Source organism: Jaculus jaculus, chromosome 5 (assembly GCF_020740685.1).
Source record: "Jaculus jaculus isolate mJacJac1 chromosome 5, mJacJac1.mat.Y.cur, whole genome shotgun sequence".
NCBI lineage: Eukaryota > Metazoa > Chordata > Mammalia > Rodentia > Dipodidae > Jaculus > Jaculus jaculus.
The window spans coordinates 8,957,702-8,982,509 of NC_059106.1; the positions used below are offsets into that span (position 1 = coordinate 8,957,702).

Sequence of the window (24,808 nt, forward strand, 5' to 3'; positions counted from 1 at the left end):
AGAGAGAAAGACAGACAGAGGGAGAGAGAGAGAATGGGTGCGCCAGGGCTTCCAGCCTCTGCAAACGAACTCCAGACGTGTGTGCCCCCTTATGCATCTGGCTAACGTGGGACCTGGGGAACCGAGCCTCGAACCGGGGTCCTTAGGCTTCACAGGCAAGCGCTTAACCACTAAGCCATCTCTCCAGCCCCCAATTTGCCTCATTGTTGACCGCACACAGAAGGTGTCACAGGGATGGCTGGGCCAAGGAAGGATTGATGGAGAGGCTCTTCCGCCGCCTCATACAACACAGACAGAGTGAGAGACCCAGGCTTAGGAGCCGGGCTGTGGATGCGTGGGAGTGAGGTGGGCAGGAAAGTGAGACCTGAGAATAAAGAAAGGGAAGGTCTAGGGTGGGACCTGGGCCTGGGGAGGCAGCTCACTTGCCAAACTGATGATGTTATGAGCACGATGACCTGAGCTTGATCCGTAGTGTCCCCACCTAAAAATGCCAGGTATGGTGGCACGTGCCAAAACCTCAGCACTGGACGAGGTCATCCGCCAGCCAGGCTAGCCCAACTGGTGAGCTTCGGAACAATGAAAAATCTTGTCCAGAAAAAGGGTGGGTGCGCTAGAGAGATAGCTTAGCATTTAAGGCACTTGCTAGCAAAGCCAAAAGACCCAGATTCTATTTTCCAGTACCCATGTAAAGCCAAATGCACATGGTGGCACATGCATCTGAAGTTCATTTGCAGTGGCTAGAAGGCCCTGGCATGCCCATTCTCTCTCTCACAAATAAATAAAATACTTTAAAAAACAAAAAACAATTTTTTAAAAAGGTGGATGCCATTCCTAAGGAACAGCACGGAGGCTGTCTTGTCCCCTGACCTCCTCCGCACACACGGGAGTGCCCTCTGGCCATGGTGTTGGGAGGGAGCAGGGGCTTGCCCTGCGCCTCCCAACCCCAGCTCTGGGTGTGTGAGGCACTGGCTGCTTTCCTGAGCTCCATCTGGGCCTGTCCAGTTGGCGTGAGGCCTCTGAGAGGCTGCCAGGAGAGATGGAGGGGCCTGTCTCAAGGTAAATTAGCACTCACCACCAAGAGGTACCATGCAAAACTAAGAAGAAAGCTTGATCAACTGCCCCCTGAGTGGTATGCACACCCCATTTGGCACGGGACTTTTTGGGGTTTCACCCTGTACTCCTAGCATCTTGCGGTGAAGATCCAACATGGGAGCCGCCTGTCCTGGGGAGTCCATTGCTGCTGTGGCCTGCTGGCCTCCCTGCCTCCTGGTGAGCCTCAGCACCCCGAGGTAGAGGAGGAGAGCTGCCCAGGTGCCAAGAGACCCAGTCCCTTACCCTCTTGGCTGTGTTCCTGCCAGTCAGCCGAGGGCGTGAGTTATTCAACATGGCAGGAAGACATTGCCTGGTCTGGGGCAGGATGGGGTGCTGTAAACAGTGAGCTTTGGGTGTGAGCAGCTCTGGACTCTAGTCCGGAGCCCCAGGCTGGTTTGGGTGTCTCCACTCCTACATGACACCCAGAGGGAATGAGGCGAGGCGAGACACAGGCTGCCAGTAGCCCAGCTCCAGTTGCCTAGGCCTGGGTGCAGAACCTGGTGCCTCTGCGGTTTAGCAAAGCTGAGGGCACCGTGCCCTCTATAGAGCTGCTCCTTCCCAGCCCCTCAGAGTGGAGCTCACCACTCCCCCTCTTTCAAACCTGCACTGCATCCGTGTGTTTCTCTCCCAATGGCGTGTGCACTCCAGGGAGGAAGGGACCTGTCCCTTTAACAAGCCCAAGTGCTCCGAGAACCTCGCAAGCCCAGTGACCAGTGGCCCGGTGAAGGAATGTAGTATTCTGCAATTCTTGCACTGCCACCTTATGACATTAGTCCTTATGACTTCCTTATTCGTCTCGCTCCTCATTCTGGACAAGCAGAAATATGTATGTCTGTTGTATTTCCTGCTGTCTCCCTCCTCCACCACCCCCCCAGTCTGACCAGACTCATCCCCTGTTGCATAAAGGCTGCGTCTATTTGAGACTCTAGACATCCTCTGCTGCCCTCTGCTGGGCTGACTGAAAACAGTCTCATCCCAAAAGCTGAAACAGATCCCAGAAAAGGGGAGGGACAAAAATTGGGGCTGAGGGGCTGGAGAGATGGCTTAGCAGTTAAGGCGTTTGCCTGCAAGGCCCAAGGACCCATGTTTGATTCCCCAGAAACCACGTAAGCCAGATACACAAGGTGGTGTATGTGTCTGAAGTTAGTTTGCAGTAGCTAGAGGCCTTGGTACACCCATTCTTTCTCTATCTGCTTCTTTCCCTCTCTCCCTCTCTCAAATAAATAAATTACTATTTTACATTGGGTCTGAGAGCTCACTGAATGGAGGCAAGACCAAGCTGTTAGATATTTTTGGGCACTCTAAAACTTCTAACACTGTCGAAGCCAGACTGAGACGGTTATGCCATCTCTCCCGTCCCTAATTCGGGCCACCGTGGTAGAACACCAACGTCAGATTCTTCGACATCACACGCTGCTCTGTCCACGAGCTCACTGTCCTGCAGCCCATGGTCTCCAGCTGGCCCGTGGCGCTCACTCCACCTCTGGGGCTTATCATGTTCTCTCGGTCACCTGGGCCCCTCCCCCATCGTACTCCTCCTGCTGCCCAAGGTCAGGCTGCCCAAGGTCATTGCTAAAGCTGGGACAACGGGAAGTACTCACAAGGAAGATGAACCCCACCCTGTGGTTCTCTAGTGCCAGGGACGGGGGGCAGTGAAGAAGGTGAAGGGTACACAGCCAGCCTCCTCCTGGAAGTGACTGACTGGCACAGAGACCCTGAGCTGCTTCCGGGACTGAGGTCACCCCCTCCGGACAACTGCATTTCGGGGCTTGGCAGGCTGACGCCTCCTTCTCAACCTACCCTATTTCAGCAGAGCTGGTAGGCTCACGTCCTTTGGCCCAAGAACCAGCCAGTGGCAAAGCTCAGAGCCTTTTGGCCCCAAACTCATTCATGTCACGAAGGTTTCTTCCGGGAGCAAAGCTACTCAGGTCAGGTTACAGAGCCAGAGCCACGCCGGACCCGTGACCCGGGCATACGGCACGCGGGCCACGAGAGGTCTGTGCTTGCGTCTTCCCAGCGCTCAGCAGTCCCTGATGGCGAATGCTGCACTGGTCACACCACAACGCCTAGTGTCTGCCGACAGCTCAGTGACAGCGTTTTTACTTTTTCTTTTGAGACGGAGTCTCACGAATCACATAGCTGGCTTCATACTCACTATGTAACCAACACTGGCCTTCAACTCCTGATCCTATTGCCCCTACCTCCCAAGTGCTGGGACCACAGACTTGTGCCACCATGCCTGGCTCAGTGGCAGCTTTAAAAGAAACATAGGGCTGGAGAGTTGATGTAGTGTTAAGGCACTTGCCTGCAAATCCAAAGGACTCAGGATCAATTCCCCAGGACCCATGTAAGCCAGATGCATAAGGTGGCACAGGTATCTGGAGTTCGTTTGCTCTGGCTAAAGTCCCTTGTGCACCCATTCTCTCTCTCTCTCAAATAAATGAAATAAAATAAAATAAATGTTTAAAAAATTATTTACTCATTGGAGAGTGAGAGGTAGATAGAGAGAGAGAATGGGTGCACCAGGGCCTCTAGCCACTGAAACCTACTCCGGACGCATGTGCCACCTTTTGCATCTGGCTTCACATGGGTACTAAGGAATCAAACTCACATCCTTAGGCTTTGCAGGCAAACGCCTTTACTGCTGAGCCATTTTTCCAGCCCTAAGTGGCAGCTTTTTAAATGAGTGGCTGTAATCTGTTTGCCTACCAGAGGCCTCTCACAGCCAGCACACGCCCGAGTGGTCTCACGAGCTCCTGCTTGTGGCCCTTCCTGACCTTCACATGTTGAACACACACCGTTTTCACCAGGATTACATGCTTACATTTTTGTTGTCTGGTTTTTTTTTTGTTTGTTTTTTGTTTTTTTTTTCTTAGAGAAAAATCCTATTCTATAGCCCAAGTTGGCTTGAAACTCACTATAAAACCCGGGCCGTCCTCAAACTCAGCAATCCTGCTAGGATCAAAGATGGGATCGGAAGCAAATGAACTCCAGATGCATGTACCACTTTGTGCATCTGGCTTTACGTGGGTACTGGGGAATCAAACCCAGGATGCTGGGTTTGGCAAGCAACTTTTAAGTACTTTTAAATGCTGAGCCATCTCTCTAGCCTTGAAGTCACTTGAATTTTAAAAGGGTGTTTGGAAACTTTTTAAAATATCGATTTTCTGGCTCCAGTGTGTGTGGGGGGGGGGGGGTGAAGAATACTGGAGAAAACGAGGATGTATCAATTCACCAAAAAAGAAAGAACTGGGCTGGAGAGTTGGCTTAGCAGTAAAGGCATTTGCCTGCAAAGCCAAAGGACCCAGTACCCACGTCAGCCATATGCACAAGGGGGAGCATACATCTGGAATTTGTTTGCGGTGGTTGGAGACCCTGGCGCGCCCATTCTCTGTGTGTCTACTCTCTCTATCTCTCTCTCTCTCACTGCTTGCAAATAAATAAATAAATAAAATTTTAAAATCTGGAAAAAAAAAACTAAAAGGAAGGAAGGAAGGAAGAGAAAGAAAGAAAGAAAGCTGGAGAGACAGCAGTTAATGCATTTGCCTGTGAAGCCTAAGGACCCAGGTTCAATTCCCCAGGTCCCATGTAAGCCAGATGCACAAGGGGGCACATACACCTGGAGTTCATTTGCAGTGACTAGAGGCCCTGGCGCACCCATTCTCTGTCTGCCCCTCTCCCTCTCTCTCATTGTCTACCATAACATGTGTCACTTCCACCTCTCTGCTCGGGTCCAGAAGTCATTACGTAGGAGGCAGTGACGTGAATACTGCCCTCACAGCTAGTCTGAAAACCAGTCCAAGGGAAATGGCAACAGACACTGCGGTCACTCAGACATCACCAAAACAGAGATCCAGAGTCTACAGAGATACCAACACTAAATCACATTTCTCTTTTACCAGCCAAGGCCTAGGGAACATCGTGGAAGGTGGGGAGGAGATTGCAAGACCCTCAGGGTGGGCAGGGTTAGCCTGAGGCACCATGCTTCCTCCTCCCCTTGCAGAGTAAATACCAACCCCACCAAAGAAGACCCTCAGCAGAATTGGGGTGGGAGAGGTGGGGCAGGGATTAAGAGTATAACTGTAAGAAGGGCATGGTGGCTCACGCCTTTAATCCCAGGATTCAGGAGGATGGCCATGAGTTCAAGGCCACCCTGAACTACATAGTGAATTCCAGGTCAGCCTGGAAACAAAACAAAACAATAAAAAAAGAGTACAACCATTTTATAAAACAATAAATAAATAATAAAAATATATACTGTTATTTATGTGTGAGCGGGCACACTAAGGTCTCTTGCCATTGCAGACAGACCATCTGACTTTGCATGGTCCTTGGGGCTTGAACCTGTACCATTAGGCTTTGCAAGCAAGTGCTTTCCTGGAAACTGTTGTTGACTGGTAGAAAAGCTGAATGCATTGCTATCATGTATTGCAAGGACATTTTAATTTCCATTTTAGGTCAAAAGACACATTGTCTCAATATCTTTTATATTTTCTTCTAATAAAGTATAAAAACAGAACCCTAGAACCTGCAATCAGCCACTTCATTTTGTATAATGATTTTACTATGTTAATAACAGTCTCCTCATGGTGACATTCCAGGATAGTCCCAGCAATAGTCATGGTCCTTTGTTTTCTTTTGGTCTCCAGTCATAAAGGGTCCCCTGTGCTGACCATGACACCACAAGGTTTCTTCCAGAGAAGGCACCTCACATGTCCCCAGGCCACATGATCACAGTAGTGGCTGAGGCTCAGGGGTGCTGACACTGGGTGTGACCCTCTGCACGGGGCTCTGTCCTACTTCTCTTTGCCCATGGGCCATTTTTGGCACACTCAAAAATGGGACTTCAGGGCTGGGAAGATTGCTCGAAATGGCTAGAAGTGCCTGCTTGCAAAGCCTGTGGGCCCAGTACCCATGGGCAGCCAGATGCTCAAAGTGGCACATGTGTTTGGAGTTCATTTGCAGCAGCATGTCCTTTCTCTCTCCCTCTCTTCTTGAAAATAAATAAAAATAATATTAAAAAGTAAATAAAATAAAGTGGGGCTATATCTTGGAGGGCTAATCTTCATTGTCAACTAAACTGGGTTTAGAATTACCATGGAAACACAGCTGTGGACAGGCTGTGAGGACATTTCTTGAGAGGTTTAGCCGAGGGAAGAACCACTTTGAATATGGTCAGCTCTCCCTGTGGGATTGGGTTCTTGGCTGAATAAAAAGGAAGGTGACCATTGTCCCCCCTCTCATAAATAAAAAAAAAAAAATATTTCTTAAAGAAGGGCTGGTGGCGCACACCTTTAAACCCAGGACTTGGAAGGCAGAGGTAGGAGGATTGCCATGTGTTTAAGGCCACCCTGAGACTACATAGTGAATTTCAGGTCAGCCTGATCTAGAATAAGACCCTATCTTGAAAGATTTAAAAAAGAGAGAGAGAGAAAAGGAGGGGGTTGGACTGATGGCTTAGTGGTTAAGGTGCTTGCCTGAGGACCCGAGTTTGATTCCCCAGTACCCGTGTAAAACAGACACACATACTGGCGCATGTGTCTGGAGTTTGTTCGCAGGGGCTCGAGGCCCGGTGCACCCATTCTCTCTCATACATAAATACTTTTGCTGTTGTTTTTTATTTGCAAGCAGAACTAGAGAGAGAAGAGAGAGAGAGAGAATGGGCACGCCAGGGCCTCCAGCCCCTGCAAACAAACTCCAGATTCATGTGCTCCTTGTGCATCTGGCTCACATGGGTCCTGGGGAATTGAACCTGGGCCCTTTGGCTTCGCAGGCAAGGCCTTAACCACTAAGCCATCTCATTTCACAGAAGGTGAGCTGAGCACCAGCAATCAGCACTCTGCTTCCTGACTGCACCATGACCAGCCGCCTCGTGCTCCTGCCTCCCACCATGCTTTCCAGCCATGGCTGACTGTACCTTCGAACTATGACCCGGAAGAAATCCTTTTCTCCCTTAAGTTGCTTTTGTCATGTCGCAAGAAAGTAACTAACATAGGGCTGGAGAGATGGCTTAGCAGTTAAGTACTTGCCTGTGAAGCCTTAAGACCCCGGTTCAAGGCTCGATTCTCTAGGACCCACGTTAGCCAGGTGCACAAGGGGGCGCACACATCTGGAGTTCGTTTGCAGTGGCTGGAAGCCCTGTCCTGCCCATTCTCTTTTTCTCTGTCTCTCTCTCTCTCTCTCTCTCTCTCTCTCTGTCTGTTTCTGTCTCTGTCACTCTCAAATAAATAAATAAAAATTAAAAAGAGAAAGTAACTAACAGCACTCCCTGTACCTAGCGTTAAGGTGGGGCTCAGGACCCGCTGCATCCGTCCAAACGGCTTCCAGGACAACTGTGGTTCGACTGCGTCAGGAGTCAAGCTACAACCACATCTTACTCAAGAGTCCTATTGGGGTCTAGGGAGATGGCTCAGTGGTGAAAGGCACTTGTTTGTAAAAGCTGCTGGCCCAACTTCAAGTCCCTAGTGCCCACATAAAGCCAGATGTACAAAGTGGCACATGCATCTGGAGGAGGCCCTGGCGTGCCCCTGTTCTCTCTCTCTCTCTTTGCAGATAGATATTTATGGGACAGTCCACACAGGGAGGGACACTGAAGAGCTCACCGTGATTGGCAGATTAGAGGGGCTCATTGCACGGGCTAAATGTGGGACAGTTCTCGTCTCCTCTCTGTGCGGCCAGGGAGCTTGTGCCTGCAGGAAGTGGACATGACCTCCAGTGCAGGTACCTAGGGCTGAGACCTCTCTGTGGCAGCTCACCTGAGCAAGCACGGCACCCGTCTTGCCTGCCTCGCCGGGGGACTGAACATCGCACCCAAGGGACTTGTATGCCGCAAAGAGGAGGAAGTGCACTTCAAGCTCGGCCAGGACCCCCTGCCTTCACCAGCCCTGCAGCGATCTGTCACTGCGGCCCTGGTCTCCGCGTCACTGCTTCGCTCTCGTGCCCTCCGCAGGCCTGGGAAGAAGGGTCCAGGCGGACGGCCAGGAGTGAGGCTCCACAGCGCCCGCGCGTCGCCACCGCCTTACTTCCTCCCAGCACTGCTCCAAGACCTCTGCACTGCCCACTACCACACACAGGCTGGCTCCCAGGGAGGTGGCAGCTCTTGGCCCACAGACAAGATTTGGAAGCTTGGTGTCCTGTCCAGGAGCCTGTGGTCACTTTGCACAGTGCAGAGACAACTCCAGCTTCTCCTGACTAGTCGGCAGCCAGAGGCCCTTGGCCCAGGATGACTCAAGACACATGGCTCCCCCATGTGACCCACCCGACTTTTCAAACATCACCCACCACCCACAGGAAGACGCTGTTCAGAACTGAGGCTCTTGTAGGTCAAATATGCAACCTGGAAAGGGACAAACGCCTGGACACCCACAGTCTGACATGAGGTCACCCAGAGGCTTCCACTGACCACACCAAGCAGCCGCAGGGTCACGATGTGAGCTGCTCTGTGTGGGCTCAAGGGAAATTTTGTAGTTTTGTTTTACACGTGGGTGGCAACTCACAGTACTTTTTAAAATCACCGGACAGTGGATGAAGCGTGCTCAGTAGGCAGGGTGGTGCCGTGCAAGCAAGAGGAACTGAGTTCAGATTCCCATCACCCATTGAAAAGCCAGGCATGGTGACACGTACCTGTAATCTCAATGCTGGGGAGGTAGAGACAGGAGATGGAGCTCTGGGGTTCACTTGCTAGCTTGTCTAGCCAAATTGGTGAGCTCCGGGTTCAGTGAGAAACCATGTCGTTAAAAGGTGGAGTGAAGGTTGGAGAGCTTGCTCAGTGGTTAAGGCACTTTCTTGCAAAGCCTAATGGCCTGGGTTCGAGTCCCCAATACCCACGTAAAGCCAGATGCACAAAGTGACGCACGTATCTGAAGTTTGTTTGCAGCAGCAAGAGGCCCTGGGGTGTTCTCTCTCTCTCTCATTTTTATTTATTTATTTTAAAATAAAATTATTCTTAAAAAATAAAGGAGTGTAGCTGGGCATGGTGGCACACACCTTTGATCCCAGCACTTGGGAGGCAGATGTAGGATTGCAATGAGCTCGAGGCCACCCTGACAATACATAGTGAATTCCAGGTCAGCCTGAGCTGGAGTGAGACCCTGCCTCAGGAAAAAAAAAAAAGTGTAATTAAGGAAGACACCCAACATTGGCCTCTGGTCCACACACACAAGACTTGACAGCAAAATGTTCCCCATGGGACACGTCTGCGTGGAACAGGGTGTCACCGACCATGAAATGCAAAGATGCCACCAGCTCCAGCCACTCTGCCTGGCTCGCTCCAAGTGATTAAGGACCTGTGCTGGGTCTCTCCTGAAAACCACTTACAGCCAGGACTGGCTCTTAAATGTCCACAAAGGACATGTGCTGCACCTTCCTCTCCAGCCTGTGGCCCTCCTTAGGCGTGGTAGAGCCTCGGAGACGGGAGTGCACAGCGAGAGGAGGGAAGCTTGGCCCCGGGATGAGCCACTGCAAAGGTGTCCGGGCCCTGGCCCTCCTTCTGTAAGCTTTCTGCTTCCGGGCCACACAGAATGAGCAGCCTGTCCTGCCGTGAGCTACAACCATGGAAATTGAGCCAAACCTTCCCTCCTCATACGGCGACAGTCTCAGGTCTTTTGTCTGGCTGGCAGACAGCTGACCAAAAGGCCCTCTCCCAGTCACCAGGAATGGCCAGTTCTTAAAAAGCTAGTCAGGCTGGAGAGATTGCTTAGTGGTTAAGGCATTTACCTGCGAAGCCTAAGAACCCTGGTTCCCTTCCCCATTACCCACCCACAAGGTGGCACATGCATCTGGAGTTTGTTTGCAGTGGTTAGAGGCCCTGATGTGCCCATTCTCTCTCTCTTTCACAAATAAATAAATAAAATATTTTTTTAAGCTAGTGTCCATTTGAAGGTCCGATAACACTGGAGCCCAGTGAATTTTAACTGTAGCCATTCCTGAAGTCTCTCCAAGTCACATCTGTGAAGCAAGGCCCAGGTCCTAAAGGCCGCCCTGACTTTCTAAAGGGAGCAATGTCTACTCGCCTCACGGGCTCTGCGGCCACTCAAGCCTAGCCACTGCCGCCCCGTCGACTACAGAAGACAGGTGAAAACAGAGCCACAAAGAGCGCCGACGCCCAGTGATTGCTCCGACTGCTCACAAGCGCAGGCACCGAGCAGGGCAGCAACCCTGCCGATCACAGACACACCTCCCGGGGCAGTGTCTCACGTGACCGGCTACCTGCGGTCTCCTTGTGCGCGCAGGGGGTATGTTCCAGAACTCCCAGTGGACGCCGGGACCCCTGGGTAGAAATGACTACTACTTGCGTATAATCACACATGGAACACTTCTATACGTGCACACCTGTGATCAAATTTAGTCAGGCATAGTAACAGGTTCCCAATAAAATACAACAATGGCAACAATATACTATAAAAGAACTTTACAACTTACGAAGTGTTTATTTCTGGAATTTTCCATTTAGTATTTTTGGATCACAGTTGACCTCGGATAACCAAGATCACAGATAAGGGGGAGAATGGGCAACTACATTCAATACCTCCATCAACATATGTATTTCCATTCCACAAAGTGTATCTGAATCTCCTTTATGGACTGCTCAGTAGTTCAGAATGCCAAGAACAGTTAAGCTCACACACACCTGGTCTTTTAATAGGAAAGCAAGTTCAAAGGAGTCATTTTGTCCCTGGATCTTGGAAACAAAACCACAAAGTAACAGTCAACATCTAAATAGACTTTTATTTTATTTTACTTGTTTGGACAGAAAAGAAAATTCATTGGCCTTCATTAGTCTCCCTAAGTGTTGGAAACATGTGAACTCAGAAATAGTGGACCCTGTAGAAAAGCATCACAAATTAAAAATATATTTCTCCATGTGGTAAAAGTGCTTCGATCCAATTAAAGGGCGCAGCAAAGGTGTCTGAAACACAAATCTGAAGTTGGGTGTACGAACCGTGGCATCAAGGTCCTGCCACGGGGGTGGGGGGGTGCTTGTGGAGAACAAGGGCACAGAAATGGCAAGGAGTGGAGGGCATGCTGCCAGCCACACCTCAGCTCACGTGAGTGAGAAGCAGCACCCTGAGGCCCGAGTCGGGGACACCCTGCGCCTGTGCAGCGAGGGGCTGTGGAAACTGGAGGGGACTGTGGATCCAGAAATCACTGGTTTCTCATCTGTGGGGGCCGTGAGCCCCTCCCTGGGGCTACGGCTCTGTGGAGCCATGGCAGCCTCAGGTGGGAAGGGCCATGTCTCGGGGAGGCCTGCGTGTCCCGCCAGGTGCTGTTCACACAGTGCTCTCGCCTCTGCAACGGCTTGTCCCCGACCCTGCGTCGAGTCGTCCCTAACCCGGGCTGTTCCCAAGCCGAGGCCTCCCAAGCCTGCTGTCCCCTCTGGTGGGACCACCACACACAGGGAAAAGACTACTGCAAACGGTCCTCGGTAGAGGATTTCGTTTCTGCGATCCCACATGTTTCTTTAAACAAGTCATTCTGTCCATGATGACATGTGTGACAAAAATGCATGGCCCGCAGGCTCCAACCCTTGTCCTGGAGGCCAGAAGCCCTTCCCACCCTGACACGGGTCAGACAGAATGGTGATCATGCAAGGAACGCTGAGGGGACGTGAGGCAGGTGGGAAGGGGACACCTCGCTTGTACAGTAGACCTTAAGCAACAGTAAGAAAATAACCTGAAGATATATTGAAAAATAAAACCCAGCATCACCCCTGGCTGCAAACCTGGTGGTTTCTCTCTCTGCACTGTTCCTCCACCAGCCCCACAGAGGGTGGCAGGAACACCCCCCCAACTGGTAGTCAGCACACGGTGGCTCCCATCCATCACCTCTGGCGTCAGTGGCACCAGGCTGTGCCATCTCCCAGAGCGGGCCATCTAAGCTGCTCGCAGGAGGCAAGCATTGGAAACGCACCTGCCCGCGGGCTAAGCCAGGGCACCGCCCACGGCCCATCTCAAGCTCGCCAGGTCTGGACTCCTGTTCGGCATCATCCCTCAACCTCTGGGAAGCCGGCCGAGCATCCTGCCACTGGTGCCTCCCGTGGTCACGGCCTCCGGTAAACCCGTGTCGGGTTCTGGGAGCCGCACCAAGGGGACGACTCTGAACGCAGACCTTCTGATCGCACGTGGAGCTCCTGACGGGCAGGTGGGTGGCACGCTCCCTCCCCCTTGTCGCTGCCACCCTTGGTCCAGTGCCGCCTCAGTGGGCTGGCGACGAGTCCTCCAGGCCCAGCAGCTCCCTGACAAGTCTCTCTCCGAACTGCGCCCGGCTGTACCTCTTGACATGGTAGGCATCCGACATTTTATACAGGATGTAGGCGTTGTTGACGGCGATGCTGATGGCGAACCAGAACACCTGCTGCCATGTCTTGTTTGGCTTGTGAGAAATGAAATACCTGAGGACGGGGGGAAGGGGTGCAGACGTCACGGCTCAGGGAGGCACGAGCTCAGAGGGGCCCAGCACCCCGAGGTAGGACCCTTGGATGCTTGTTCAGTGAAGTGCTGGGGACCAATGGAGGGGAAGGCTCCAGGCAGGCTTTATCACAATGAACTTCACTTAAGAAAAATGGAGGGTTGGAGAGATGGCTTAGCAGTTAAGGCCTGAAAGGACCCAGGTTCAATTCCCCAGGACCCGTGTGCCAGATGCACAGGGGACGCAGGTGTCTGGAGCTCGTTTGCAGTGGTTAGAGGCCCTGGCGTGCCCATTCTAACTCTCTCTCTCTCAAGTAAACAAACAAAATACTTTTTATTTATTTATTTGCAAGCAGAGAGAGAAGACAGACAAGAGAATGGGCACGCCAGGGCCTCTAGCCACTGCAAACGCATGCCAGACACCTGTGCCCCCTTGTGTATCTGGCTTACATGGGTCCTGGGGAACCAAACCTGGGTCTTTTGGCTTCGCAGGCAAATGCCTTAACTGCTAAGCCATCTCTCCAACCCCAATAAAATATTTTTTTTTTTTAATGAAAGAAAAAAGGGGAAAAAAAACCCACACAATTAAACACCTCTCAAGGAATGGGAGGGTAATAGGGCCTCTGAGGGAGAGGTTAAAAAGTTCGGGTCAGGTGTCCTAAGCGTGGTAGCGTCCCTGCTTCTCAAAGCTATTTTCCAGGTCCACCACACCCTCAGCTCCAGACACAGTTCCCTGCCTGAGGTCGCCTCCTCCCCGCAATGTCCCGTGCAAACACACCTCCCCTGAGGTCGCCTCCTCCGCCCGCCGCCCAGTGCCACCCATGCTGACAGCCTCCGCTGAGGTCGCCTCCTCCGCCCGCCGCCCATGCCACCCATGCTGACAGCCTCCGCTGAGGTCGCCTCCTCCGCCCGTGCCGCCCGGCTCCGCTGCACTCACTTGCTGTACTTGTCGTCGTATCTGCAGATGTAGCTGAGGTGCGCAGCGAAGGCTTCCACAGCCAGGGGACAGGGGATCTCCACGCTCCTCCTCTTGATGATGACCCCTGTGGGCACACAGGGACTCAGTCCCTCCTGCACGACCCTCAACATCACAGTCCTGGCCAAGGAACAGCACAGCAGAGGCTACCAGTGCCACACGGCAGGGCAAAGGAAGTGGGCGGGCACAGGCCATGTGCGCTGTGACATCCCGTACCGTACACACAATCACACATGCACGTACAGCACATACACCGTACAGCAAGAACATATGTGGCACACAACCAACATATCCGTGTGTACAGAAATACATAAACATACATACCACACACATGCATGTGTACACCACAGACTTAAACCACAAACACACACAGCATGCATACTGTAACACTATACCACACATACACGCACACTGAACACAGTAACACAGAGACACATTATAGAAGCACTGTGTCACAGAAATACATGCATGCACCACACATGTAACATGGACACACATGCACTGCACCACAGAAATATATGGGCAGGAGACACGCTTGTGTTTACATGTACGTCACACACAGAACACGCACGCACATGCCACACCACAGGCATGCGCGCATCTGAGTGCTGACTGCTCATGTTCACACCACACGGCCATGTCCCTTCGCTTCCTCCTAATTTTCTCGTCACGGCTGAACAATGTTTTTACAGTCAGTTACTTTAAATACAGCCTCTGGGCTAATTAAGTCCCTTCGTTATCAATTGATTTTAAGTCCCTGGGGAGTTAGTGGGGAAACCAGCGGGCTCCCTGGCTGCCAGAGCCGCACAGGCACTCTTGCTTCCAGGGAGGGAAGGGCCTGTGCTGATAAAGTGATCCCCAAATGCCATCCAGATATAGCCTACTGTCATGCCCTAACAACAGGGGTGACGGTTAACACACCCCAAAACACCACGGCGAGGGAGCCATGCAGCCACCCGCAAGGCCCCCGCCCACTCAGCTTGCCAGCCCTGCTCTCTCCCGTCCTGCGCGGTGTCCCGCACAGCCCCGGGGACGTGGCCAGCACGGTGGTTATGGTCAGCCTGTGTGGAAAGCGGTGAGGCCCCACTGTGGAGCCCAGAGAGCCCCCCGCCCCACCAGCCCGGCTCTGCGCTGACCTTGCTGCACCGGGGAGTAGGCATTGGTCAGGAAGCGGAAGTGTCCCTTGTTGTACCAGCAGATCAGGGACATGTTGCCCTTCGTCCGGATCTGATGTTGGCCCCGGGCTTGCGGGGTGACCGGGTTGGTCAGCATGGAAGGCGGGAGGCCAGTGCAGTCACTCTTCCTGGCGCTGAGCAGGCCACAGCAGTAGATCCCTGGCGGGACGGAGCCAAGTCCAAAACGCGCCACCCTCAGAACGTCCCTCCCCCTGTCCCCGGGAAGGGTGGACGGCTGAGGCCGTGCCGAGTGGAGGCTGTGGCTCGCCTCCCCTTCCGCCTACCCCGTGCCTTTGTAAGAACATGCGCCAAGACGCATGCAAGACCACCGTGCGGCGACCGGCAACCGTAGCAACAAGGCCTTCCCCCATCGACAGGCCCTCTCGGTGCCGCTGGGGCGCACGGAACGTCACCCTGTCTGCTTCCAGAAACCTGTTTTCTCTGCATGCATGTCACAAAAGAGGAACAGGCACTAGAAAACACTAAGGCCCCGTAGTCACAGCTTGGAGGGCAAAGATGGTACGACCCAACCCAGACACAGTCCTGGTGACTGTCTGCCCTCGGGGAGCCTCGCCGTGGGCCCGCGGAGACACCCGTTCCTCATCACTGCAGACAGAACCCACGGTGCCCCTTGCAAAGAGCTCAGCGAGGAGAAGCTTCTAAAAACACACAGCGACATCGTTTCTCTGCTATCTAATCTCTAGAAAAATGCCAATTTCCACGCGTAATCACTCTCCAGGCCACGAGCTCTCTTCCCATCTCCCTAGCGTCTTGAGCCGGGAAGCACCCTTCCTCCAGGGTCCCAGAGGCAGCACGTCTCGCTCGCCAGGGAGCAGCGTGGCGGCCTAGGCTGCGCTCTGCGCCTAGTCCCACCTCCTTCCAGAGCCCGTGTGCTGGACACTGATCCCACCGTGACACACACACCTGCTGTCTCTCTACATACGAGGCACCGATACCGCTGTGCACAGGCCGTGGGCGAGGAGCTGTCCGGCTGCCGCCTGCGCTTCAAGGCCACGGCCCCCCACGCCGGTGCCATGCGCTCCACGGCTGGTTCGCACAGCTCCCCTTCCCCAGCCTCTCCTCACAATCAGATCTCACACTGGGTTCTCGCCACAGATAACCCTGAGCTTCTCCTGCACCGGGCAGGGCAGAGGGGTGTCTGCACCCAGCCTACAAGGAGCCCCCCACATCTTAGCACAGCTTCTAGGGCCCAGGATGGAAGTTGCCCGTCCTCCCTGCAACCCGGGAGGGTTCAGTCTTAAGGGCAGATGACCACTGCATGATGTGGCGGGAGTCCTGCAATTCTAGAAGCTTCTGTCTAGAGTGATGTTTTCTGTGGCCCTCGCCCTCCCCAATCCCACTCTGTAGATGGAAGCCAGGCTTCCCTTCCAGGTGCCCGACTTCTGCCAGAGCCGTGGGAAGCTTGCCCAGTCTTCGCAAAGAAGGAACCGAGCAGCTTGTTCCCAGGGGCCCGACCTTCCCGAGGTCTTTGATTGTTCCTGACACCGCACAGATCTCATCTGCCGGTGGCAGATGGTTCCAGTGCCTCCAGACTCGCTAGTGACACTGCCTGGGGCCTTGGAGGAGTTTGGGGGTGGGTTTTCATGTCATTCTTATTTATTTAAAAGTGCAATATCATTTATGATCATTCAAAATAAACCCTTAGGCGTAAGTCTGACAAAAACAAAAACAAAAAGAATAGGACTTATGCTGAGCACTTCAAGATGTTTCTGTTTCTCAGACAGGGTTCTCATGTATTCCAGGCCGGCCTCCCAACTTACTGGGTAGCTGAAGATGATCTTAAACTTCTGATCCCCCTGCCTCCACCTCCCAAATGCTGCAGTTACATGTGTGCACCGCCACACCCAGTCTATACAGTGCTGGGAACTGAACCAGGGCTCTGTGCATGCTAGGCAAGTACTCTACCAACTGCGCTACAGTCTCAGCCTCACCTGGGGACCTTCGGTGGCCATGGTCTCAAAGCAGAGAATACCCACAGGGGCCCACAAGACTAACAGAGATTTTGTTCCCCGGATGGAGAGCCTAGGACGTGTATACCTCAAGATCAGCAGTTCCCAGCAGGGTTGACACACAGGACTGTTGAGATGACCCCATCTTGAGGGCTTTGCTGGCCACTGTGCCTGTCCCCTACCTTCCCATCACTTCCCTGGGTGCTGTGTGCTTGTGCCGGGACGGCTGCCGGACAAACCTTGCTTCTCAAACTCCTCAAACAGGGTGAGGCTGGTGATGCTGGGCCCTGTGAAGATGATGTAGTTCTTGCCAGCTGCGTTCCGGCACAGGCTGCGGGCCACCATGCCGTGAAGCTGTGGCTTGTCCTTCAGCGCGTCCAGACTGTCGGGGCCCCCGCCCTCCTTCAGGTGGACGTAGATCTTGAACGGGAACACACAGGTTAGAGTGCTTGGGGCAGCTCCGCCGGAGCCGGAAGCTACAGGAAACATGGCCTCAGACCACGTGAGCAAGTCCACGTGGGCCTCCCTCAACCCCAGCAAGGTGCGACTGTCCCACCACTGCTAAGGGCAGGGCACAAGGAGCAAGTCTGAAGACCCAGCCACCACGTCAGAACGGGTCATGCCCAGTGACTGTGGAGGTCACCTGTCAAGCACGGGTGACCGTGAAGACAGTAAGTGAAGGTTTGCTTCTGTATAAGGTGACAGCGAGAAAGCCTTCAGGGAAACCATCAAAATTGCTGTGAGAAATGGTGTTGAACACACAGCCGCCTGGTGCCATGCTGGGCAGGAAGAGCTGGGTCTGGGCCCATCATCTTTTCATTGCCATGATGTATGTATACATGTATGCTTTTTGAAACAGGATCAAGTAGACCTGTGTATGTATGTATGTATGTGTGTGTGTGTGTGTATGTATATGTGCGTGTGTATATGTATATATATATATATATATATATATATATATATATATATATATATTATTTTTTATTCGAGGTGGCTTAGCAATTAAGGTGTTTACATGCAAAGTCTAAGGACTCAGGTCCAATGCCAGATGCACAAAGTGGCACATGTGTCTGGAGTTCATTGGCAGTGGCTACAGGGCCTGGTGCACCCATTCTCTCTCTATCTGCCTCTTTCTCTCTCAAAATAAACGAGTAACAAATAAATAAAATATTTTATTAAAAATAATTTTACTTATGAGACATAGAGAGAGAATGGGCGTACCAGGGCCTGTTGCTACTGCCAATGAGCTCTAGACACATGTGCCACTATGTGCACCTGGTTTTATGTGCGCATTGAACCCAGGCCAGAAGGCTTTGTAAGCAAGCACCCTTAACCACTGAAGCAATCTCCCCAGCTCATAGGTATATTTTTTGAGAAACAAGATCTCATGTAGCCCAGGCTGGCCTCAAATTCATTAGGTAGTTGAAGATGGCTTTAAACTTTTTTAAGTTTTTTATTATTTTATAAAATTTTATTTATTTGAGAGTGAGAAAAAGGCAGACAGAGAGAGGGTGTGTGAGAGAATAGGTGCACCAGGGTCTCCAGCTGCTGCAAACAAACTCCAGATACATGTACCACCTTGTGCATCTGGCTTACATGGGTCCTGAAGAATTGAACCTGGGTCCTCTGGCTTTGCCGGCAAGTGCCTTAATCGCTAAGCCATCTCCCCAGCCCTAAACTCTTTTAAAAAATATATTTATTTGCACATGTGCATGTATGGGTGCACCGGGGTCTCTTGGTGCTGCGTCTAAATGCCTGTTTCACCTTATGTGGGGGGCTGGGGAACTGAACCCAGACTTCTAGGCTTTGCAAGCAACTTTACTGAGCCATTTTCCCCAAGCCCATGGCCTTAACTTATTTTTTTAAATATTTTTATTTATTTGAGAGAGCAAGAGAGGGAGAGAGAGAGAGAAGAAAAAGGGTATGGGTGTGCTAGGGCCTCCTGCCTTGGCAAATGAACTCCAGACGCATGTGCCACTTTGTGTATCAGGCTTTACATGAGTACTGGGGAATCAAACCTGGGCAGGCAGTCTTGCAAACAAGTACCTTTAACCACAAAGCCTGCATGGCTTGAAATTCTAGGGTTTCTTTCTAGTCCAGGCTGATCTGGAATTCACTTTGTAGTCTCAGGGTGGCTTTGAACTCGCAGGGATCTTCCTACCTCTGCCTCCCGAGTGCTGGGATTAAAAGCGTGCGCCACCATGCCCAGCAGGCTTTAAATTCTCCATCCTCGAGCCTTGACCTCCTGGGTGCTGGGATTACGGGTGTATACCACCACCCTCTGTGCTGACCACAGCTCTTCTCGATAGAACACATGGAAGTGGGTGTGTGGTTTATGTCCATGTGCATTCAAATGTATAATCAGAAACACTGTGTAATAGGACTTAAAGTGTTTAAAAAAAAAAACCACCCTGTCTGCATGTGTGTGGTGTGCAGTGTGTATGTATGAGAGTTCGTATGCATGGGACAACATGCGTGTGCATGTGAGTGGAAGGAAGAGGTCAACGCTGGGTCTCTTCCTCTGCTGCTCTCCACTTTCACCTTTCGAGACAGGGTCTCTCACTGAACCTGGAGCTCAACCATTGCCCAGGCTGGCTGGCCAGCGAGCCTCTGGGGCCCACCTGTCTCTACCTCCTCAGTGCTGGACGGCAGGTACACGCTACCATGCCCATCAGTTTTGCGTAGGTTCTGGGGATCCGAGCTCAGGTCTGAACGTATGCTGGCACCATAGCACTTTACCCGCTGAGCCATCTCCCCACACTGCCTGGGAATTTTTAAAAAATATTTAATTTATTTATTTATTCGAGAGAGAGAGAAAGAGAAAGGAGGAGGAAGAAGAGGACTGGAGGAGGAGGAGGAGGAGGAGGGCGTATGGGCACACAGGGCCCTGTGCCACTGCAAACTCCAAATGTACACACTATTTCATGCATGTAGGTAGGTATGTATATATGTATAGATATTTTAAAAAATAATGTTATTTGGTATGGCTTAGCAGTTAAGGTGTATACATGCAAAGCCTAAGGACCCAGGTTCAGTTCTCCAGTACCCATGTAAGCCAGATGCACAAAGTGGCACATGGGCCTGGGGAGATGGCTTTACAGGGGTATTGGGGGAATCAAACCCAGGCCATAAGGCTCTACAAGCAAGCACCTTTAACCTCTGAGGCATCTCCCCAGCTCATTTTTTTCTTTTTAAGTTGCTGTAAGACAAATAATTTCAAACCAATCTACTGGCCCACTGCACTGTGGCAGGGCTGGTTCCTCAGCTCAGGGCATGTGAGGTGGAAGTGTCACCAGGTATGTTCCCAGCTGGTCCTGGACCCTCTTCCCAGGGCATCTGAGTCACTTCCTGTGGTTGCAGGACAGAGTGCTCAGTCCTGGAACCATGAGGCCATCTGTGTCCCTGGCCCTCCACCTTCAGCCAGTGGTGAGATCTGCCCTGCAGAAGGACCTATCGTATGTTGTAAGAACAGTCAGACTTCTCTGAGGGCTTGCTTGGCTAGGTCAGGAGTACCCAAGACAACACCCCTGTAACTGGTTTAAAATCATGTTTGCAAAATCCAGGGCCTTCTCATTTGGGAGCTGTGTGCCGTGGGTGGGGGCTCTGGGTAGCCGTTGTCTCTCGTGTGTGCGCTTACTGCTTCAGCAGAAGGCAAATTTTTCTTTTTAAAATATATTTATTTATTTATTTGAGAGACAGAAAGAGAGAGAGAGAGAGAGAAAGAGAGAGAGAGAGAGAGAGAGAGAGAGGGAGGGAGAGAATGGGTATGCCAGGGCTTCCAGCCACTGCAAATGAACTCCAGATGCTTGCATCCCCTTGTGCATCTGGCTAACGTGGGTCCTGGAGAATTGAACTGGGATCCTTTGGCTTTGCAGGCAAACGCCTTAACCGCTAAGCCATGTCTCCAGCCCCCAGAAGGCCTTTCTGTATGTGGAAGGTCTCATAAGCACAGGGGTAGATGGATGCTCCCCACCTTAGCAAAAGCGGCAGGGAGAAGATGACGTGCTTTTCTTTTTTTGTTGTTAATTTTTATTTATTTATTTGAGAGCGATAGACACAGAGAGAAAGACAGAGAGAGGGAGAGAGAGGATGGGCGCGCCAGGGCTTCCAGCCTCTGCAAACGAACTCCAGACGGGTGCGCCCCCTTGTGCATCTGGCTAACGTGGGACATGGGGAACCGAGCCTCGAACCGGGGTCCTTAGGCTTCACAGGCAAGCGCTTAACCGCTAAGCCATCTCTCCAGCCCATAGACACGATGCTGTGCTTTTACAGCGATCAGCAGTCAGCCCCCTTCCCAACGCACACGCCTGGGAAGCTAGAGCGGAGCAGGGAGCTCTCCCGCAGGGAAATGCAATCGAGGGAATCGGAAACCTTCAAGCACAGACGCTGTAGGAACTGGTAAGGGATTCCTCAAAAAATTGAAGGTAGGGGGCTGGGGAGATAGCTTAGCAGTTAAAGACACTTGCTTGAAAAGCCTGACAGCCTGGGTTCAATTCTCAAGTACCCACACTGAGCCAGATGCACAAAGTGGCACAAACATTTGGTGTCCATCTGCAGTGGCAAGAGACCCTGGATTGGGCCCATGAGCATGTGCCCACACTGAGGAAAGAAGATTCTGGATGGTTCACGGAGCATATGCCCAACCTGTGCCATGCCAAAGAGCAGAGGAGGTGAGGAGATGCCCATGGGTCTTCCTTGAGCCCTTCTCTGCTTTCTCGACAGAGGGATACGCATGAGCCTGGTGCCAGGCCCTGCGCTCCCAACGGGGCAGGGGGAGAGCAAGGGCCAGCAGCCAGCCTGGCCAGCACACACATGAAGAACAGGCCTAATAACACATGGGAATAAGAGGCCTTGACAAACCAGTGATGAGGCCTTGGAATTATATTCTGGCTTTCAGAGCCCACCTCTGCTCAGGTGCACCCTGGCCCCCATAAGCCCCAGTGACACGGAAGGTGGGCAGGGCCACCTCCTTCTGAAACAGGCACAAGGCAGTGTCTGTGGTCTGCCACCAGCTCAGGGGCTGCGAGGAAAGCCTGGCAGGGAGGTGGGACAGGCACCTCTCACGGCTCACCCTCTGGTGGTACCACTGACCAACACCTCTGGACCCGAGTCTGCATCTGCTCTGCCCAGAAGGCCTGTCGGGGACAGGAAGAGTGTGCAAAGGTGGGGCCAGGTGTGACTGTGGCCAGCACACAGACAGGTCAGCCTAGCTTTGGTTGGAGTGTTAGGGTCCAGCGTGACTTGCAATGGGAGGACAGTCACTCTCCAAGACTCTCCAAGAGTCTGAGCCTAAAGGTGCCACCCCCTCCACCCACCTGGTGCTACGCTCGACACCTGCCATTCTCAGCACCCTGAACCCCAGCAGCCCGGCCCACCTGGATGATGAAGCCAGTGGAGGAGCACTGGCGGACCCACAGGCTGAATTTCCGCTTTTTCCTCTTCCGCAGCTCGCGCTCCGTGCACGTGGCGATGAACACGGGGTCCTCGTCGATCAGGGGTTCGTGTAGCACCTACGGGAAAGGAGACAGGCGACTGTGGGCTGGCGTGAGGCTGGGCCCCACCTCCACCCCCAGCCGTCCATGTGATCTGAACCAAGTGCCCTGGCTTCTCTGACCCACAGTCTCCTTGTCCATGGGAGCGTGGGGGGGGTGCTCCAGGGAGGGCTGAGCAGCCGAGCCTGGGCACAGCCCCCAGCCCAAACTTTAGCCCAGATATCCCATCAACGGAAGCGATCGTGACTGTTACTACCGCTGGCCTGGGGTCCCCTGTTTCAACTCTTGCTTGATAGGGGGACTTCAGCAGGGGTTCCCTGGATTCTGCCTGGTCACATCCAGCGGAAGACACATGTTACTTTTTTGCGGGAATCCTGCCCATGACACAAGCTTCACTGGTCAGTTTTCTCATTCACCAAGTCAAAATTTACATACGTTAAACTTAACCCATAGGTCCACATCATACTGATGAGAAACAAGGAGAAATTGCACATTCTTAGGGGTTTTTTTTTTCCTTCTTTACTTCCTTCTTCCCTCCCCCCCCCCACCTCCTTCCTCCCCCCAGAACCTACTACATGCTACGTTCTACCACTGGCTGCCTAGCCCCCAACAGGCTCCCACGGCAGAGCTCCCCTCGTGGGCTCTGCAATAGTAGGCAGCGGGTCTACTGGAGAAACGTCACTCATTCGTAATTCACTCAGTGACGCAGATGGAAGGGGACAAGTTCTGTCCCCACAAGCTGCAACAGCCCTGCCTGTGCCCCAAGGATCACATCGTGTTTTGACGGGAATCCCCAAGGCAGTGCTTGTTCGTTTGTTAGTTCATTTGTTTGTTTTGGTAGCCAAGGATGACCTTGAATTCCTAATCCTCTCCTGCCCCTCCATTTCCCGAGTGCTGGGGTTCAAACCCAGGGATTCGTGTATGCCAGGCCAACACTCTACCAACTACACTACACTCCCAGCCTTCTTCAAGTCAATTCTTTGAAATCTATGTGTGTGTGTGTGCGTGTGTGTATGTTTACCCAAAGAAAAAGAGAGGCTCCAAAGCCTCTTGGCACTACAGATGAAGTCCAGATGCGTGCAGCAATTTGTGCATCAGTGCACAAATTACGTGGGGATTAGGGGATTTAACCCAGGACAGCAGGTTTGTAAACAAGTGCCTTTAACAGCTGAGCCATCTCCCAAGCCCTCAAGGACATGCTTTTTCCTTCTTCCTTTATTATTTTTGAGAAAGAGAGAGAATTGGCCCACCAGGGCCTCCATTCACCGAAATCGAACTCCCGACATATGCGCCACCTTGTGTGCATGTGCGACCTTGAGAGCTTGTGTCACTTTGTGCGTCTGGCTTATGTGGGACCTGGAGCGTCCAACATGAGTCCTGAGGCTTTTCAGGCAAGTGCCCTAACCTCTGAGCCGTCCCTCCAGCCCCCAAGGGAAATCTTAAACACGCTTCGCCTTTTCCAACTTCTTGGTAACATGGCTCCATGACCTTTGCCATGGACAAGACATGATATAATGATGATAGATGTGAGGCTGGTTCTTCAAGCTAAAACATTTGGGAGGCATTAGGGTACATTTTAGTAATGTGCTGTTCTTCCCACCCTGGCCGCATCCTATGGTTAATTATGAATTTGAGTGCCAGCTTGTAGTTCAGTACAATGAAGATTTCAGCTCTACCACATGTTCTACCAAAAGCCCACTGCCGACCTGTGTACGTAATGTTTTACTGGAACACAGACGTCCTCCTCTGTGCACATCCATTACTGCTTTATGTTATATATACATATATATATATACACACACACATATATACGTATATATATACATATATGTATACATACATGTATATATATACGTATATATGTGTATATATATATATATATTAATTATTTATTTGAGAGAAAGAGGCAGAGAGAGAGAGAGAGAGAATGGGTGCGCCAGGGCCTGCAGCCACTGCAAACGAACTCCAGATGCATGTGCCACCTGTGCATCTGGCTTACGTGGGCCCTGGAGAGTTGAACAGGGATCCTGTGGCTTTGCAGGCAAATGCCTTAACCACTAAGCCATCCCTCCAGCCCCCATTACTGCTTTGGAGCCATAAGACAGAACCAACAAGATCCAACAGAGGCCACACCAAGCCTAACTTAGTATTTTGGCCACTTATAGAGAAGTATTCCAGGGAGCTACTCAACAGGAGTCGTGGTCAAATGTGGGCTCTGACTCAACACGTCTGGGCAGTGTGGGGCCTGACCCCTTCCCAGCAAGCCACGTCAGATCATGGCTGGCAGGGACAGATTGGAGGATGATCTTAGCACTCAGAACCCATAGCATCCCACACTTCTAGTTTGAGAAGGTGTTAAGTCTTGTCTGTATTGCTTTTTAAAGATTTATTTATTTATTCATTATAATTTTTTTTAACAAAGAGGCAGAGAGAGAAAGGGGCAGAAAGAATGGGCGTGCCAGGGCCTTTCAGGCGCTGTGAATGAACTCCAGGCGTGTGAGCCTCCTCGTGTGCATGTGTGACACTGCATGCTTGCATCACTTGCATATGGCTACGTGGGACCTGGTGATTCAAACAAGCTTTCCGAGGCTTTGCAGGAAAGCACCTTAACTGCTAAGCCATCTTTCCATCCCTAATTATTTTTTATTTGTATTTATTTATTTATTAAATATTTTATTTTTCTTTATTTGAGAGAGAG

General features: G+C 51.9%; 1 protein-coding gene across 1 annotated transcript in view; it reads right to left on the reverse strand.

Moving 5' to 3' along the window:
* Positions 1-10,486: 10,486 nt before the first annotated feature.
* Positions 10,487-24,808, reverse strand: part of Pgbd5 (piggyBac transposable element derived 5) — an 83,214-nt gene continuing 68,892 nt past the window's right edge. The window contains exons 3-7 of the mRNA XM_045148645.1: positions 21,994-22,128; positions 16,858-17,038; positions 14,610-14,807; positions 13,435-13,540; positions 10,487-12,481 (exon numbers count right to left, since the gene is read on the reverse strand). Coding sequence (XP_045004580.1) covers positions 12,286-12,481; positions 13,435-13,540; positions 14,610-14,807; positions 16,858-17,038; positions 21,994-22,128 — 816 coding nt within the window. The 3' untranslated portion in view covers positions 10,487-12,285. The remainder of the gene's footprint in view (positions 12,482-13,434; positions 13,541-14,609; positions 14,808-16,857; positions 17,039-21,993; positions 22,129-24,808) is intronic.